This window comes from Dermatophagoides farinae, chromosome 2 (assembly GCF_024713945.1).
Source record: "Dermatophagoides farinae isolate YC_2012a chromosome 2, ASM2471394v1, whole genome shotgun sequence".
Lineage (NCBI taxonomy): Eukaryota > Metazoa > Arthropoda > Arachnida > Sarcoptiformes > Pyroglyphidae > Dermatophagoides > Dermatophagoides farinae.
In genome coordinates, this window is record NC_134678.1 from 5,882,409 (window position 1) to 5,900,715 (window position 18,307).

The 18,307-nt window shown below is 29.2% G+C and overlaps 8 protein-coding genes and 1 long non-coding RNA gene across 14 annotated transcripts; 5 read left to right on the top strand and 4 right to left on the bottom strand.

Moving 5' to 3' along the window:
* Positions 1–10: 10 nt before the first annotated feature.
* On the top strand, positions 11–3,120 carry LOC124498067 (uncharacterized). The gene is made up of 6 exons (XM_047061777.2): positions 11–1,197; positions 1,279–1,583; positions 1,670–1,765; positions 1,832–2,350; positions 2,411–2,518; positions 2,589–3,120. The coding sequence occupies exons 1-6, from the start codon at positions 1,077–1,079 to the stop codon at positions 2,943–2,945; spliced, it is 1,506 nt and encodes a 501-aa protein (XP_046917733.2). The 5' UTR covers positions 11–1,076; the 3' UTR covers positions 2,946–3,120.
* Positions 3,121–3,251: 131 nt separating this feature from the next.
* Positions 3,252–4,676, top strand: IFT52 (intraflagellar transport 52). The gene is made up of 3 exons (XM_047064085.2): positions 3,252–3,399; positions 3,455–3,675; positions 3,742–4,676. The coding sequence occupies exons 1-3, from the start codon at positions 3,266–3,268 to the stop codon at positions 4,674–4,676; spliced, it is 1,290 nt and encodes a 429-aa protein (XP_046920041.2). The 5' UTR covers positions 3,252–3,265.
* A 23-nt stretch (positions 4,677–4,699) lies between these two features.
* On the bottom strand, positions 4,700–5,497 carry Ype (yippee zinc finger protein). Its single transcript, XM_047064093.2, has 2 exons — positions 5,091–5,497; positions 4,700–5,003 (listed from the first exon to the last, which is right to left on the bottom strand). The coding sequence occupies exons 1-2, from the start codon at positions 5,249–5,251 to the stop codon at positions 4,805–4,807; spliced, it is 360 nt and encodes a 119-aa protein (XP_046920049.1). The 5' UTR covers positions 5,252–5,497; the 3' UTR covers positions 4,700–4,804.
* Positions 5,498–6,564: 1,067 nt separating this feature from the next.
* Positions 6,565–8,051, top strand: LOC124500062 (dnaJ homolog subfamily C member 17). The gene is made up of 2 exons (XM_047064086.2): positions 6,565–7,034; positions 7,102–8,051. Exons 1-2 carry the CDS (start codon positions 6,649–6,651, stop codon positions 7,622–7,624), a joined length of 909 nt encoding a protein of 302 aa, XP_046920042.2. The 5' UTR covers positions 6,565–6,648; the 3' UTR covers positions 7,625–8,051.
* On the bottom strand, positions 7,620–8,658 carry LOC124500065 (coiled-coil domain-containing protein 25). 2 transcript variants are annotated; one of them, XM_047064089.2, is made up of 5 exons: positions 8,545–8,658; positions 8,440–8,487; positions 8,045–8,379; positions 7,787–7,975; positions 7,620–7,721 (listed from the first exon to the last, which is right to left on the bottom strand). In XM_047064089.2, the coding sequence occupies exons 1-5, from the start codon at positions 8,567–8,569 to the stop codon at positions 7,692–7,694; spliced, it is 627 nt and encodes a 208-aa protein (XP_046920045.2). In that variant the 5' UTR covers positions 8,570–8,658; the 3' UTR covers positions 7,620–7,691. The 2 variants fall into 2 exon arrangements, with proteins under 2 accessions (XP_046920045.2, XP_046920044.2); XM_047064088.2 differs by having other exon boundaries at positions 7,620–7,975.
* An 89-nt stretch (positions 8,659–8,747) lies between these two features.
* eco (Establishment of cohesion) lies at positions 8,748–10,164 on the top strand. The gene has a single exon (XM_047064087.2). It carries the CDS (start codon positions 8,840–8,842, stop codon positions 9,746–9,748), a length of 909 nt encoding a protein of 302 aa, XP_046920043.2. The 5' UTR covers positions 8,748–8,839; the 3' UTR covers positions 9,749–10,164.
* Positions 10,165–10,950: 786 nt separating this feature from the next.
* On the top strand, positions 10,951–16,175 carry LOC124499495 (serine/threonine-protein kinase Sgk2). 5 transcript variants are annotated; one of them, XM_075728703.1, is made up of 8 exons: positions 10,951–11,187; positions 13,931–14,144; positions 14,224–14,372; positions 14,441–14,867; positions 14,928–15,260; positions 15,352–15,459; positions 15,524–15,661; positions 15,742–16,175. In XM_075728703.1, exons 2-8 carry the CDS (start codon positions 13,992–13,994, stop codon positions 15,904–15,906), a joined length of 1,473 nt encoding a protein of 490 aa, XP_075584818.1. In that variant the 5' UTR covers positions 10,951–11,187; positions 13,931–13,991; the 3' UTR covers positions 15,907–16,175. The 5 variants fall into 5 exon arrangements, with proteins under 5 accessions (XP_075584818.1, XP_046919364.1, XP_075584819.1 ...); XM_047063408.2 differs by having other exon boundaries at positions 11,009–11,864; XM_075728704.1 differs by lacking the exon at positions 10,951–11,187 and adding an exon at positions 13,131–13,272.
* Positions 15,950–17,628, bottom strand: l(2)k09848 (WD repeat domain 74 lethal (2) k09848). Its single transcript, XM_047063412.2, has one exon. The coding sequence runs from the start codon at positions 17,514–17,516 to the stop codon at positions 16,170–16,172; it is 1,347 nt and encodes a 448-aa protein (XP_046919368.2). The 5' UTR covers positions 17,517–17,628; the 3' UTR covers positions 15,950–16,169.
* Positions 17,629–17,770: 142 nt separating this feature from the next.
* Positions 17,771–18,252, bottom strand: LOC142597342 (uncharacterized). The gene is made up of 2 exons (XR_012832091.1): positions 18,112–18,252; positions 17,771–18,012 (listed from the first exon to the last, which is right to left on the bottom strand). It is a non-coding gene; the product is annotated as an uncharacterized LOC142597342 (long non-coding RNA).
* Positions 18,253–18,307: the final 55 nt, after the last annotated feature.

The window sequence follows — 18,307 nt, forward strand, 5'->3', positions numbered from 1 at the left end:
AATTAGAGGATCAATCAAATGACAAAGATGTGTACGTATTTCATTATTTTCCCTGTAAAATTTCGAATTTTTTTTTGGATGTTGTTTGTTGTTGAATTGGATTCTATTTTTTTTCACATGGTCATTGTCAAAACCAAAATGCCGAATATGTTATGCGTGAAGCAATAGATTATTTGATCAATTGAAAAGAGAGAAATTGTACCATATATATAGTTTTTATATATTCTGAGTATACTGGTTGTGTACAATAATGTTGGCTATATCAGCCATTCCACATTTAAAAAAAAAACGAGCAAGATCGACTCCCAAAGCCAAAATCAAGTCAAGTCACATAGGGAGACAACAACAACAACAGACAAAAGATATTTGCCATCTGCCAGATCATATATGATTGAATGAATGACTCAAAGTCTCTCTCTCTCTCTCTTTCTCTCGTACTTTCTATCCATAGAAATAATCTCATTTTTTTTCAATATTTTTGTTGTCGTCGTTGTCGTCGTCGTAGTTTGTTGTTGGTTGGTTGATGTGTTTAGTTGTTTTGATTGTTGAATAAAATATTTTAGTTGATCATTGCCACTAATTTTCATATTATATATCATCGAACAAATCATCATTAAACCAAAATAGTATATACGAAATAATGACTGTATTTTTTTTCATGTTCATCATCATCATTCGACAGTAACAACTATCAATCATTCTAAATCGAAATTTTCTACATTGAATTTTCTATTCATCGATTTTCTTGATTATAATCGTTGTTATTGTTATTGTTTTTGTTTTTGTTGTTGTTGGTTTTTATTTCTTTGTTATAAATTTGTTTTTTTTATATAATTTTCACATAATTCCATATTTGTACATACACGTTGTACGAGGGAAGAGGAGTGGTATTGTTTGAGTTTTATTTGTAGGTGTATATCAATATCTGTCATCATTTTTTTCATTCCACGTTTATATTGATTTATATATTGAATCGAACATTTTACATTCAAATCAAATTGCCTTAATTTTTTTTCAACAATCTTTCATCATCATTTTTCAATTTCAAAAAAAAAAAATTATATAAATTATAAATCATGTCGTTGACTAAACTTGAACGTGATAAACAAAAATTAGTTCAGGATAAATGTCAACAAATATTAACAGAATTGTTACGTGATGAAGATAATAAATATTGTGTTGATTGTGATTCAAAAGGTAAAATAAACAAAATTGTTTCATTAAGAATTTTTTTTTCATTAAATAAATTTTATTAATAATTATAATAAATCCAAAAAGGACCACGATGGGCATCATGGAATTTAGGCATCTTTCTATGTATTCGTTGTGCTGGTATACACCGAAATCTAGGTGTACATATATCAAAAGTAAAATCGGTCAATCTTGATTCTTGGACACCCGAACAAGTTGGTTCCATACAGAATATGGGCAACAGTAAAGCAAGAGCTGTTTATGAAGCAAATCTTCCGGATAATTTTCGCCGTCCACAAGCGGACACTGCCTTGGAATCATTTATACGTGCAAAATATGAACATAAAAAATATATTGCTAAAGAATGGGTGGAAACGCCACCAAAACCAGCGGTAGGTGTTTATCGTCATTGTTCATTCTCCGAGTCAATCTCAATTATAACTTTTTCTTTTGATTAATTGTTTTTCCCATATATCAGTTTGATGTAGAAACTGAACTGAAAAAAGAAAAGGAAAAGAAAAAGAGTAAAATTATCAAACCCATCGTACCAATCAACGGTCAGACTGAAATTCAAGTAAGTATTTTTCAAATTTTTCGTTGAAAACAATTTTTCCATCAAATTGTTGTTTATTGTGCCCAGTCAAATCCGATTCCACGTCCTACACCGAATTCAAATGGTAAAGTGGAAAGTAAAGCATCGAATACACCACAGCAACAGAAATCAGAATCAAATCAAACAGCGTCATCATCATCTGCCGATCTATTAAATTTGGATTTAGGTTCAACCAATAATAACAACAATGAAGTTTTCGGTTTTTTCGCTTCGGCACCCGAAACTAAACCAGCAACAACAAAATCAAACGAAAATGATCAATCGTTGATTAGTCAATCAAAGGTAACTAAATCATTAGATGACGAGGAAAAGGATTTTTTTAATCAAAAAACAACAACAATGGGTGACAATAAGGAAGATGTGAAAAAACTGACAAAAGAATCCATATTATCTCTGTATTCACAAACACCGACCAATTTGTTAAATGGAACAGCATATAGTGGCAATAGCAATACTTCATCATCATCATCATCAATGTCGAATCCACAATTTTCTAGTTTAAATCCATTATTTAATCCTGTTGCTGCTTCTAATCATCATAATCAGGTAATAATTTTTGTAAAAATGGTGAAAAATTCATTTATATTTAACAAAAAAAAAAATTAGGCCAACTTGATACCACAACCCGCATCGACAAATCCATTTTTGGCCAACAATAATCCATTGGCAATGATGAATAGTGGCGAATATTCACAACAGCAATCAATGATTCAAGTAACCAAATAATAAAGATTCTTATTAAGCGAATTTTTCATATTTTTTCCAATAAAAATGTATATTTCAGGGACTTTCTTCGTTACACTTGAAACCAACGGCAACAACAACTGCTACCAATCAAATGATGCCAATGATGATGGGCGGTCAGCAAGCACAAAATATGAATTGGTTTAATATTGGAAATAATAATAATAATAATAATCCTATTGGATTGTTATCAACAAATTCGTCAACGTCATCATCAATGGCGGCCAATCCTTTTATCGGTGATCAATCATTATCATCGTTAATGATGAACAAGAATTCAGTTTTAATTCCTCAACAATTGAAATCGAATGGCAATACAACTAGTAGCAGTGGTGTGGACCAATTTGCCATCGATAATAGCAAAAAGAATGATTTAAACAATTTGAATTTTTGGTGATAATTAATTAATTAATTAATTAACCAATTAATTCTGATACTGAGAAAATGAAATGGTATTTTTAGGGCCATTTCAAAACGAAAAAAAATTAACCGATTTGTTTGTATCATAATATAATTAAGTATCATTAAAATTTAAATTATCAAGTGAAAAATTAAAATTCAATTTGATTAAATCATAATGTTACGAAAATATTTTTAGTTGATTTTTTTCCCCGAAAAAAATTCGTCACCATGGCAACTTATATTGTTTTTTATTTCACAAATTATTTCAACTTTACAAAATTTGGTTTTGTGATTTGACTTTTTTTCATCTTTAAAATGGTCACAGGAAATTCTCAACAAATTCTGGTCGATTATTCTAAACGACCAGATTTGAATGATCAAATCAACGGATCGATTGATATTAAATTCATTATAAAACGATTAAAATTGAAAGGATGGAAAATAAACATGTAAGTACCGTACTTGGTTTAATTAATGACTAATTTTCATTCATTTTCATTTTAGAAACAAAGAAAGCCTGACTGAAGATTTGATTAACAAACATCGAATTTTAGTGTTGTTTATGCCGCAACTGAAATTTGCCGATTTCGAATTCACTGCATTGAAACAATATTTGGAAAATGGTGATGGTAAAATCCTGGTACTTCTGGAGGAAGGTGGTGAACGAAAATCATCTAGTAATATAAACTATTTCATTGAAGAATATGGAACTTCAGTTAATAATGGTGAGAATGAAGAATGATAAATGTGAGTTTATATTTTTAAATTTAATGACAACTTTTCATAAACAGATAAAGTGATAAGGACATCGTTTTATAAATATTATAATCCAAAAGAGGTATTGATTCAAGATGGCGTCATCAATCGTTCATTGATTAATCATGCTTTACAATTCAATTTGATTCAATCACAAAATGTCTCACAATCATCATTATCGTATCTGTATCCATTTGGAGCCACATTGAATGTGGCCAAGCCATCGTTACCGGTTCTATCTTCAGGTAAAACATCATTTCCTCCATGTCGTCCTACTTGTTCATTTTATGAACACGAAGGCGATAATAATAGAGAAGCTGGAAGGATGATTATCTTTGGTTCTGGACATGGATTCACAGATAAATATATCAACAAAGAAAACAATGTCATCTTGTTTGATTTATTTTTAAATTATTTGCAAGACAAACAATTCAAACTAAATATGATTGATTCATTGAATCCAGAAATCAATGACTATCATGTTGTACCGGATTTAGAATCATTATGTAATGATCCAATGTTATATCTGGAAGAGAGTGAAGAATTACCGATCGATTATTCAACATTATTTTCAAGAAAAATCAAAAAAATTTCTAATATTTCTTTAGCTTCTATTAATGGAACATTCAATGAGCTACAGATTGAAAAACGAACATTACAGGTGATCAAACCACATTTTGAAACACCACTTCCAGGTTTACAACCAGCCGTATATATGCCGATATTTCGTGCACATACAAAACCGGAATTGGAATTATTTGATTTGGATAATGAATTTGCATCGGTTCAAAGTAAACTAGCCAAATTGGCTAATAAATGTAACAATAATGATGTTGAATATTTTATTTGCGAATCTGGCCTAATTTTTGGCCTAGATATGGCCAATTTGAAAGAGAAAAATGTTTGCAAACATATCCTATATATGGTTGCAAGTAAGATTGTTTCATTCAAAAAGATTAATAATGATTAATTATTACACATAAACATTGATTATTTAGTTTGCACATTTAATTTATTGAAAAAATGTAACTTTTGATTATGATAATGATGATGATGATGATAATTTTAAATATTAAATCAATTATATATAAATATTATTTATTCTGGATGTATATTCTCATTAAAGCCATCAGTTTCATTGACCAATGCACGTTCGAGTATAACTTTACCCTCTTTATATCGTTGATTATCTTCGGTGGCAAATTCATATATCCATCCCAGTTTTGTATCACAATTTTTACATGATACATCGCGGACCATATGTCGTCCGGTTAGCATAACACGATCTTGTACTTCACTATGATTGGATTAAACAAATGATTATTGGATATCATTATACAATATAATCGAAGATCGAATTTCGATAAACAAACTATTTACAAACCTATAGCTTAGATTGACCACATTATTAAATAGGAATGCGCGGCCCGTGGCCCCAGTAAATCTGGTACTTAATAATTGATTTCGATTTGTTAATGGTGTTTCACAACTGGCACAAACATATAAACGTTGGCCACCAATGTGTTTCAAAAATACACGTCCCATTTTCCGTTAAATGTAAATTTTTGTTTGTATGAATCGATTTGATATTTGAAAGAATTTTATTCAAAATGAACCTTTTTAACAGTTGTAGAAAATTACAATCATCATCAATAAAAATTGACAAAAAAAATAAATAATTGTGTTCACAGCTCAGACGACAAACTGCGTCAACAAAAAAAAGAAAAGAAAAAATGATTTAGAAAGAAAAGAACACGCGCATGCGTTTTAAACATGGCCATAAAAAGTTTAAGCTCTAGTTTTCGAATTTGGAATCGAAATGAAGATAATTCCGTTTCAAAATTCCGATAATAAATCAAATAGACGGAGATAATTGTTCTTCAGATAATATTGTTATACCAGACATTATTGCGTTGAATTCATCTTCAAATTCATCCGATAAATGGTTTAATTTTTCATCGAAATTTTGATTCATTCGCAATAATCGCTTGATTGTCATTGATTCATCGATACAATCGCTATTATCATTGAATCTTTCTTTTGCTTTTATTTTGTCATCATCCATTAGAATTTGTAGTACTTTTTGTTGAAACATTTGTGAAAGTTCAATTTGTTTGTCTTGAGATTTTGTTTCTTTTCGACGGATCGGTAACGATGATTCTGTATTGATGAACTGTGTTTCAGGAATTTCTGAAAGGAATAATGTTATATCTTCATCTGAAGTAGATAATCGTTCATCAGATTTTGGTTCATCATTTGAAATCGATGATAGTCTTGATCTTGTAGTCAAAATAGGCGGTTCATACACCTTTTTCTCATCAATAGGAATTCTTCTTGTAGATGTTTTGAAAAATTTTTTGGGTTTTTCATGATGATTAGCGTCATTGGTATTTTTTTTCTTTACATCTTTATTTTGATTATTAATCATTGAATTTTTTGATCGTGTATCAAGTTTATTTGTTTGATCACTTTTACTATTTTGACTTTTATCCAGCTGTTGCAAGATTTGCGTACAAAGATCATCGGCATCTAGATTATTCATTATTTCATAAGAATCGTCTTTGGATTGATTTTTTTCATGATTATTTGACTTAAATGACGATGAACCATTAGTGCTTCTATGATGATTATTATTATTATTACTTGTTCCATTAGTATGCATATCTGATGATGATAATAATAATAAGATAACAAAAAAACAAAAGAAAAAAATTGCTCAACAAATTCTAATCACCAGACAAGCAAAACACAAACACTGAATGAATTTTTTTTTTACTTTGGAATGAATTCAAAGCTCATTCTGGTTTATACACGACAAGTAATTTAGATTGCAATAGCCGACCAATTTTCATTTCAGAAAATATTTAATTTTTTTTTCATTGTTGTCCATTTTATCATCGATTTCATCATCCTTATTTTTTATATCATTGTCAACACTCAAAATGGAAATGTTTGATTTGAAAAATATTAATCTTTATGAATTGTTTGATCTCAATAAAGAATGTACTGAATCAGATATCAAAAAAGCCTTTCGTAAAAAGGCTTTAATACATCATCCGGATAAAAATCCTGATGATCCAAAAGCAAAAGAAATATTTCAAAAATTATCCAAAGCTTTAGAAATATTGACTGATGAAAAAGCAAGAGCTTCTTATGATAAAATATTGCAAGCTAAAATTGATCGTGAAATACGTGATAGAAAATTTGATGCTAAACGAAAAAAATTCAAAGATAATTTGGAACAAAAAGAAAAATTTGCCGAACAAGTAACAATCATCGAAGAAGAGGAACGATTAAAACGAGAAATTGAACGTATCAGAAAAGAGGGGTAATTTTGTTTTTGACAATTTTTTTTTAAATAAATATTGTATTAACCATTTGTTTAATCCATACAGATCGAAACAATTAGAAGAAGAAAACCAATTGCTGAAGAAAAAGCTAAATGAAAGTATCAATCAAGCAAAATCATTGTCACGAGGTAACAATGTCATCAAAGTTAAGCTTAAAAAACGTTCCAAAGATTCAAATATAATCATTACTGATGAATTGATTCATAAAAATTTCAAACATTTTGGATCGATATTATCGATTGTCAAGATGAAAAAATCAGCATTAATCGAGTATGAACATTATGATTCATTGAAAAGGATTGCAGCAAACTGTCCGAAAGGATTTGAATTTGAAATATTAAATGTTAATCGTTGTGATTCAACCACCGAAGTAGCCGCAGCAGAAAACCTGGAAAATGATGAAAAATCCAGTAACAATAATAACCAAAATGATAATTCAAAAGTACAGCAAGAAACCGCTTTACCTACTGTCGATAAATGTGATGATAGTGATTATGAAGAATATATCCTCAAAAGATTGCAAGAAGCTGAACAGAATAAACGCAAACAATGCACTAAAGAAGTTTGATTGATTGATATCCGATTGATTTATTCACTTTCAATAAAAAGAAACATAATCACAAATATTATACATTTTACATGAAATCATCAGAATCGTAACCATCCTGTGAACAAATTTTCAATTAAAACGGTCAAATTAGTTGAAAAACATTGGCAAGGAAAAACGAACCTCATTAGTTTTCATATTTTCTGTTTTCATAACATAATCATAGCTACGAAGTTTAGCAGCTTCTTCCCGTCGTTTTGTTTCCTCTTTTTCTCGTAATCGTATCTCTCGTTGAATATCTTTCTCTTTGTTTCGTTCTTTGCGATCTCTTTCTTCACGTTCTTGTCGCAGATCAACATTATTTTTGACCACCTTTTTTAAATCAAATAATCGAGCTGTTTTTATATAATAGTATTAATAAAAAACTTTTTTTTTACAAACCTTGGTCTTGTTTAGCCTGTTGACAATTTCATTAATTCGTTTTTGTATTGAAATCGATCTAACTTGTTTGTAATCATGGAAACCAACTTGTCCAACTTCCATATCGGCCGTTTTCTTTAGATTTGTCCAAAACGTATAAACGATATTCAAGTTGCTTATTTTATTCCCTTTTATACTGTTTGCCTTGACCAATTGAGCACAATCATCCAAAACGGTCGATGGAATATCGTCCAAAGTTTCACCAGGTTTCAAGCGTAAATATACATGTGCAGAAGATTCTTTATCCACATGAAACCAAACATCTTCTGGCCATGCCCATTTCAGTAATTCTTCATCTTTTTAAATAAGATTTGATGATTAAATAAAACAAAATAAATTACATTTTCAAGACTTACTTTCGAATTTATCGTTACCCATGTAAATTAAATAGGGTGGCGAAACAACTAGAAGAATGAATAAATTTTGAATATTAATTTTATCCTTAAAAAATAAGAAATTACCTTCACTTGTAAAATATAAAACCATTTTTTTGGGAAAATTTAAAAAATAAAATTTGGTCCTTTAATGTTTTTCGAAGAAAATCACACGAGATCAACATGCATAAAAAGTACTATAACATCGAATAGATTCTAACTACAGATGGCAGCATACGTTATTTTATTAGACCGTACTATTTGATTGGTCAATTAAATGTGCCACATTTTTGTTTTGGCGCCCGAAATATGAATGAACGTTTATTTTTTTTTGCAATCAACAAAAAATCATTTTGAAACTTGTTTATGATCGGAAAACAGAATGTCTTTTCTATTTGAAAGTCCAGTGAAAACTGTTGAAGAACTTCCTTCGCTTAAATATTATCCAATATTCGATAAACGTTGGTCAAGTACAGTGAAAACTATTGAAAAGAAAAATGCCACCAATGGTTCAGGTGGTGGTAAAATCAAACGACCACGATCGACGGGCAAAATCAGCCGTAAACCATATGGACGAAAAAAACTATTCGATTCTAGTGAACAATATGTATTGGATTTTGGTCAGAAAAATTTCGATGCTAAACGCTGTCTAACCTGTAATATGCTCTATACGGTGGGTGAGATTATCGATGAGAAAACGCATCAAGAATATCATGACATGTTTGTCAATAGTCTAAAATATCGTGATTGGAAAAATGAAGATGTTGTCAATGCTTTTGATGATGGCAGGATATTGCGTGTGTTGCCTTCATCCCCACATTATATGCATAAAAAACTGGATGAACTGTTCAAAGTTGCCGACATCGAATTGGGTATCAATGTGGATTTGAAATCATCAATGAAATCAACATCTCAATTTTTCATTTTCATTTCATTGCCATCTAAACGTATTACAGGATTCGTATCTGCTGAACGTATTAAATATGCTAATAAATTATTGACAGAAAATCCATTAATGGCCAGTACCGATGAATATCCTGCCGAATGTGGTGTATCACGAATATGGACACATCCAAATTTTCGACGTAAACAAATCGCCACTCGTTTGTTAGATACACTGAGAAAATCATTTTACAATAACAAAATTGTACCTTTAGATCGATTAGCATTTTCCGATCCAACGGTGATTGGTAAAGATTTTGCTAAAGCATATACCAAAATGGATCGATTCTTAATCTACCTATATCGACATATTGTTGAACAAGATACTAAATTGATTGATCAAAATTAATGTTCATCATTCCCTTTTTTCATTGCCAACATCATCATCATCATCATTTGATGATAAAATAACTGTGTTCAATTTTTTTTATAATAATAATAATGATAATTATTATATGTTTTTATGTTACAAAGTTCAATACAATAATTTTGTACCTTTCAAGTTTGATTGTTAGTTCAAAGCCAAGTTATCATGTATAGATCACATGTACATTATAAATGGAAAAAAAACGAAAGGAGTGAATGTGAATGTGATAACGATTACGTCAGTAAAATTAAAAAAAACTAATACATTGGACTTTTGATTCATATAAGAATCACATACCTATCATATGTCATCATCATTAAAACAAGTATGATATTATTACCTCATCAAATGTACATAATAAAAATAAAACAATTAAGTTGCCATCATCCACAAATAAATCGATTTTTTATTATTCACGTATGAATTTCAAATTTTCAATATAATCCATTAACCAATGAACCACTGTATTATATATGTTCAATAAAGGGTTAAATCAATCATCATTTGATGATGATGACTACTCAACCATGGTGGTGGTTCATCATCATGGCATTTATTATTTAACCATATTTAAATTATCAAAAATAAATAAAGGCGTAATAAATAAAGACACAGAAACACAGATCAAATTCAATTATCTGCGTATTGTGTGTGTGTGTGTATGTTTGTAATATCATCATATCATCATCATCATTGTTTATGATCGGTTTCCATGTTTATATGTTCGGTTTTGTTTTTCTTTCTTTGTTTTTGTTTTTGTTTTGATTGCAAAATTTTGGTAATTGATGACGACTGTTTTTCTATAGTTTTTTTTTCTTGTTTTTCTTTCAAAATATATAATCAATTATTATTGGAAAAACAAAAATGACCACACTGATCTATGATCAGCGTGTGTTTACACACACACATATTATAATTAATTAATCCACGATTCAATGATCATCGAATCGAATACATTTATTTTGGGGATGAAAAACGAACAAAGTGAATTTTTTTTTTGCCCTTCGTTTAAATTTCTTTTTTTTTAAATTTTTCATTGTTATCAAGTTGTTTCTATATTATCATCAATATAAATATATGCTGCTATAGTATATGTACACTTGCATTTATTGCTTTTCGTATTTTTTCTTTTCTCTTCATTCATTCCATCATTCTATATCACATATAACTCAATTTTGATTTGTCGTCTGTGTATATAAATTTTTTTTTTTTTTAAACGCAAAAAAAATGTATATGAGATTCATTGGAAAAAAAACAGTTTTGATTGTTGGATTGTTATTTTGTTTTGGCCATACCCGTACACAAACACACACACACACACACACAACATTGATTTCATCATTCAACAATCACAGCTCAATAAGTTTGGTCAATACACTTGCTATTGCGACGCGACAACTGTTGAGTATTTTTTTTTTCTTGTGAGTTTATAGTGTGTCCATTGAAATTTATTTTGTTTTTGTTTTGTTTTGTTTTTTTTTTTTTTTTTTTTTTTGGAAAATTCATCATTGCATTCATAGTGGCCAATATTTTTTGTTATTGTTGTTGTTGTTGTTGTTATTGGTATTGGATATTTGGATATACAAAATTCCAATCATTCATACTGTTGCAGCCGCCTATATAGGATTCACACGAAGACAACCGACACACAAGGAAACTAGATTTTTGTTTTCTCTGTGGTTCTCCATAAAAAAAAATTCCTGGCATCTGTTTTATCATTTTTTGGTGATCATTTTTTTTTTTTGTTCTGGTTGTTATTTGTTCGTGTGTGTGTTTGTGTGTATGTTCCGTTACTTTGGATATATAAATCCCTTCACTTTTAACATCGATCGATTTTAAATTTCATTATTATCTGGCATTGGAAAATAACAATTCAAAAAACGAAAAATCAAATATCTGTGGCGAAAATATATTATTATTTTTTGTTTCTATTAAATCTGGATTTTCACATTCATTTCGGTTTTCTCCGGTTTTCATTGCTTGTATAATGTAAAATAACAAAAAAAAATTCATCCTTGATAACACACACACAATTTACTCATCATTTGTTGCTGCTATAACATTGAAACACATTTTTTTATTATTATTATTTTCTAAGGTAATTATAATTTTTTTTCCTTTTGGTTTCCTTGGTTATTTTTTTTTTTTTGTATAATAAAATTTTTTTTTCACATCCCGGTAATATTATCCGTAATAAATAAGTAATAACTAGAAAAAGAGAAAAAAAAATTCAGCCACTTGTTGATATCAATCATCGTGTGTTACATTGTTATCGATTATGTGATAATAGATCGATGGGCATCCGATAGCCAAATAAATTTTAAAAACCGGAGATTGGCACCAATTATTATTATTATTATTGATCACAGATGATGATGTTTTGATTTCAATGATTGATTGATTATTATCTATTTCAATTATTGATTATCATAAATCCGGTCCGGTTTTTTTCTCACTGTTATCCAAAAAAAAAAATTGATTAGGGAAATTCCATTAATTAATCCAATAATTATGATTGAAATTTCGAATGCAAATAAAAAAAAACAATGAATTAAATATTGCCCAATATGGTCATGAAATTATCATCAACAATTCACATTCATTGAACAAATAATCTATCGATGTGTTTAATGATTCGTAACAATTCAAACAAAATGTGTACATTTTTTTTACATTTACATCTACTATATATATAAATGATGATGATGATGATTTGTTTGTACAATTATTATTGATTCAAATAATTTTTTTCTAAAAAATTATTTAGTAGAATCTGATGATCGATTGTTTGTAGTTTTTTTTTGTTTCGACAATATAATCCATTTATGTTCAATTTTTCTTTCTTACCACCATCTGGTATGTATGTGAAAATGTTTTTTTTTATATTTACATAAAAAAATAATCATCATATATCATATATAATATATAATATATAATAACCGTTATATAAAATGATGATGATGATGATGATGATTATAATCGAAACATTGTGTCATACTTTGAATGCATGTATGTCAAATCATCAATCAATACACATGTATTATCCAAATATACATGTGTGCATCATGTGTGTGTGTGAGTGTATCATATGTGTTGATGATTTGATGATTGATCTGAATTTAAATTTTTCATAACAGTATAATTATATGGAAGACAACAAAAAAAAAGAAGTGGGATGAGAGAAAATCGAGACAACCAAAAAAAAAAAAAAAAGCGAAATCACTCCTGTCACCGACTTGGAAACCGATTAATTGATGATGTAGATTTATGATGATGATGATGATGATATATGATGATGATAGAGAAAAAAAAACGGCTATGACTAAAGTTTATTATTATTAATGGATTTAATGGTGTTGGTAATAGTGGTTAAGGTTGAAGTTTTGTTTTTTTTTTTTTTTTTTTTTGGTTATCGATAATAAGATATGATGATGATGATAAGAGATGTCTTCATTTTCGGTTTTAGATTTGATTTCATTTTTTTTTCATTCATTCATTTGTAAATGGTTAGTATATTGTTTGTCACACATTGCACACGATGTCATCCGTTTTTTTAATAATAATTCTCATAATTCAAATAAAATAAAAATTATTATTATTGTTCTTCTTCTATGACAAAATCCTATTTCCGATATAAATCATCATCATCGAATCAATGACAACACACACACACACACAAAGAGCTAAAAATCCTACTAATCTTTGTCAATTATTATTATTATTGATTGATTGATGATAATATATATTGGAACTAACAAGCAATTTCAATTGATTTGATTTTTCTGATATAATTGATGTATGATTGCAATTTTTTTTTTGCTCCATCCTCCCCCCATCGCATTTTTTTTGCCACCCGTTTCATTTCAATTATTTGATGTTTCAAATCAAATACAAATATCTAAAAAATCGCGTTCTCTTTTTTTTATTTGATTTGATTTGATTATGTGTTCAAAATCAAAAAGACTGACACACACTTGTACAGAAACCAAAAAAAAAAAAAGAAACATCGTCACAAGACACACCACGCATACCACACACATCAATAGATCAATCAGGAAAAAAAACAAACAAAAATCAATAATCACAAAGAAAGAACGTAACACACAAAAAAAAATCTGATCAAAAATTTTCTTTTTATTTGTTTTTTTTTCTTGTTACATTCAGAATTGACCAATCAAATAATAATAACAGATATAAGCTAATCAACTGATTAAAAAAAAAAGAGATGGCCATCATTGCCAATGTGGTTGGCTCCGAAGTATGGGAACAACAATTGAAGAATAAAAAATTTACCGTCTACAAAATAATCGTTCAATATGGACAACAATCATGGACATTTTATCGACGATACAATGAATTCAGCACATTATGTGATTCTGTAAGGATGTCATTTTTTTTGTTATTTCTTTATATTCAATTCTAATTCAATTATTTTCAAATTTGATCATGTCATTCAGCTGAAAAAACAATATCCATATCTACATTTAAAATTGCCGGGAAAAAAATTGTTTGGCAATAATTTCAGTACAGATTTCATTAAAAATAGACGTCAAGGTCTTGATACATTGGTGCAACGAATTTTTGCTGAACGTCAACTTTTAGATCAGTAAGTGTTTGTCCCCATTTTTGTGAAAAAAAATTTTTTTAATCATTCTTTTACTTTTTTTCTTATAGAGAACAAGTACGAGCATTTTTTCAATTGGATCGAAGTCTAAAAAGTAGCATGGAAGACGATGATGATGAAAATTTGACGACAAATACAAATTCCAATTCAAATGTAGATGGTGTAATAAAAAATGTTAATCTTGGTCCATCAGAAAAATCTACCGTTCAGCCCAGTGATTTTGAATTTTTACGTACAATTGGAAAGGGAAGTTTTGGCAAGGTTTATTCGGCACGACATATCAAAGAGGATAGAATATATGCCGTTAAAGTACTCAATAAGAAAATGATTTTGAAAACAAATGAAAAAAACCATATCATGAGTGAACGAAATGTTTTACTCAAAAATCTCAATCATCCATTCCTTGTTGGTCTTCATTATTCTTTCCAAACAAAAGATAAACTTTATTTCGTTCTTGATTATGTCAATGGTGGTGAAGTAAGTTGTAATATTATATGCGTAAAAATATTCTGAATTTTTTTTTTCGTTTTGATTTAGTTGTTTTTTCATCTCAGCAAAGAAAGAACGTTTGCCGAATCAAGAGCACGATTTTATGCTGCTGAGATAACCAGTGCTATTGGTTATCTTCATTCACAAGGTATAATATATCGAGATTTGAAACCAGAGAATATTCTACTCGATTTCGAGGGTCATCTTGTTTTGACGGATTTTGGCCTATGTAAAGAAGGTCTTAGAGAACGTGAAACAACCAATACATTTTGTGGGACACCCGAATATCTTGCCCCGGAAGTTTTACGTAAAGAAGCTTATGATCGTTGTGTTGATTGGTGGTGTTTGGGCGCCGTACTCTATGAGATGCTCAATGGATTGGTAATTGGTTATTTATTTTTTTTTTTTTTTTTTTTTTGAAAACAAAAAACAAATCCCATTAACTTTTTATTCATTTTAAATTTAAAAATAGCCACCATTCTATAGTCGTGATAATGCCGAAATGAATGATAACATTTTGCACAAACCAGTCAGATTAAGGGCAAACATTTCGGTTGCTGCAAGAAATATTCTTGAATCGGTAAATATTTAAATCAGAAAAATAAATGAATAAAATAATAATTATTGTTGAAATAATCATATAGCTATTACAAAAAGATAAACGAAGACGTTTAGGTGCCGTCGAAGATGCAGAAGAAGTGAAAAGGCATGAATTTTTCAAGCCAATTAATTGGGTTGATCTGGAAATGAAAAAAATTCCACCACCATTTAATCCGAATGTGGTAAGATTTCTTTCTTCTTTTTTTTCTGATACTTTTATCATAAATTTACTAATCTTTATGATGATTAATCGAATCTTTAGAGAGATAATTATGATCTGAAAAATATCGACCCAGAATTTGTACGAGAATCGATTCCGAATTCGGTAATCAAAGCACATGGTGGATTGGGAACAACGGCAAGTTTGAATGATAATTGTTTTCAAGGATTTTCATACGCTCCTGCCGCAACTATAACGAATTTTTGATAAAATGTAAAACACATAAACGAAACAAAAAACAAATAGGCCATTTTGTTTTCAATTCATTATCTTTATTATACTATACTATACTATTATTAATGATGTTTTCTTTTTTTTCAAAATTTTTTTTTATAATATTTGTACAAAAAAAAAATTCCATCTTCAGTTAGACACATTATTGTTGTTATCAATCAGATCATTGTTATTGAACGTTTTTTTTCTTATTTCTGATGTAATAATAATAATAAAAATAATGATTCGTAATTTATTCAAAATTCATCATTTTCGTCATCGTTATCATCATCATCATCATTATTATCGGAACTATTTGATGATGATGATGATGATGTATTTGTTTCGGATCGATCATTATTCGATATTGGATATAAACATGTTGGACGAGTTTTTACATATATTTTTCTATCCAATGTTCGTTGTGTTTTGGTCATTGTATGTATACGAACAAAACGATCTATACTACATGAGAATATTTTATGCGAAATTTGTGAATCTTGAATGGATTTTATATCACGAACCGAACCACCACTGAAACCTTTGAATGATCCCAATATCTTGGAGCCATTAGTTTTCATACGTAGATCAACGGTAATCATACGTCCTGATGTTGTTCCAACGATCAAACTTGACGATGCTTGGCCATAATGTGATAAACTTGGTAATGAACATAAACTAGTAAAAGACAAAGGATTTGAGCTATGATCATTGTTTAAATGTTTTAAATTGATTATCATTGTTGGTTTTCGTTGCTGTTGTTTGATATCATAAATACGAATGTATGGTTCACTTCGAGAACATGTTGCCAATAAATGTGAATCATTTCCATTTTCTGAACCAATCCATTCGATATCGCTGATCCAAATATCGTGTCGAATTCCAAGCCAATCGGTGTTAACTGGTTTAGCATTAAACACTGATCGGCCAGTGTTTAGATCGAAAACTTTCAAATCAGAATTGAAGCCACCAATGGCCAATTTATCTTTGAGGGCTTCAAAACATGTTAAATGGGTATTATCAACATTCCAATTTGGCTGAAATATGGACAAAATATTCTGTTGTTCATTGGAGATTTCATTAGCTGTTTTCGATGTTTTTATTGAAAAACTATCGTCAATTCTTTTCCGTTTTCTCGATGGAGTTGGTGATGTTGCAAATGATGTTACGGATGAATCGATTCCCAATAGATTGATTGCTTTTAAATTTGGTTTATATCGTGCAAAACAAAGATCATTCTCAACGTTGATACGTTTGATTGAACCATCTTTAAAACCGATGACAATATTCTGATCATCAATACATCTACTACCAATTAATGGTGTCTTGTTTTCATTTATATATTTAATTGGTCGAACTTCATGTGTGGTGGCATCATAAACGAAAATTTCATGATCTTTTCTCGCAATCAAGAAATATAATTCCGTAGAATTTGAATGAACTTTATTTAATGGATGTATTGATACGATACTTTTTGATGGATGTTTTGCTTCATCAGGTATCAATTCAATGATTTGCGTTTCATTTTTCTTCAAATCAATTCGTTTTAATTGCCCTATTTCATCGCCAACAAGAATTGCACTTGGTTTAGGATGGCGATTCATTTTCAAAACAAAATAATAATAATAATAATTGAAATTAATAATCAAAACAAAATTTTCATATGCAAGAAATATTCTTGCTCTGCCTATAGAACCACGTTGCTATATAACTATGTTTATGGATTGTTTCATGAGCATGCTTGTTCCAAATGGAAAATAAATTTTTTTTTTCTAAAATAAGAATGGATTCTATGGTCTAACTTTTTTAATAAATTAAAAAAAAACCATTTAAACAAAATGAAAACAAAAGTCAAAAATTTAGGGTTTCAAAAAAAATCGTTTATTCATAGAAAAAAAAATCATTTTGTCCATTTTCAACTTCACACAAATACATTCATGTTATCAAAATTTCCCATTTTTTGGATAATTTTTTCTTCGTTTCATACAGGATTAATCAAGTTTTTTGAAACCTATTTGACCGGCATACTGTCGAAAACAACGACGACAAATGTTGAGGCCATATTTTCGAATCAAACCATGATGGTTGCTGCAGACACGACTGTTTTGTACCAAAAAAAAAAAAAAAATGCAAAGCACAATGAATTTTAAAAATTAATGATCAAAGAAATTTTAAAATAATAAATTATTAGCAACATACCAGTGTCTGGATCCTGGACCATATTTTCGTGGATGAGAAAACCAAATATTTTGACTACCCATGATAATTTTAGATATTTTTACGATTTTTTCGTTAAGAATAGCGAGCAACACACAACACGAGACAAATCGGAAAGGAAATACTTTCATGCCACTCACACTCATTGAACGCATGCGTTTTGCTTTTAACATATTTT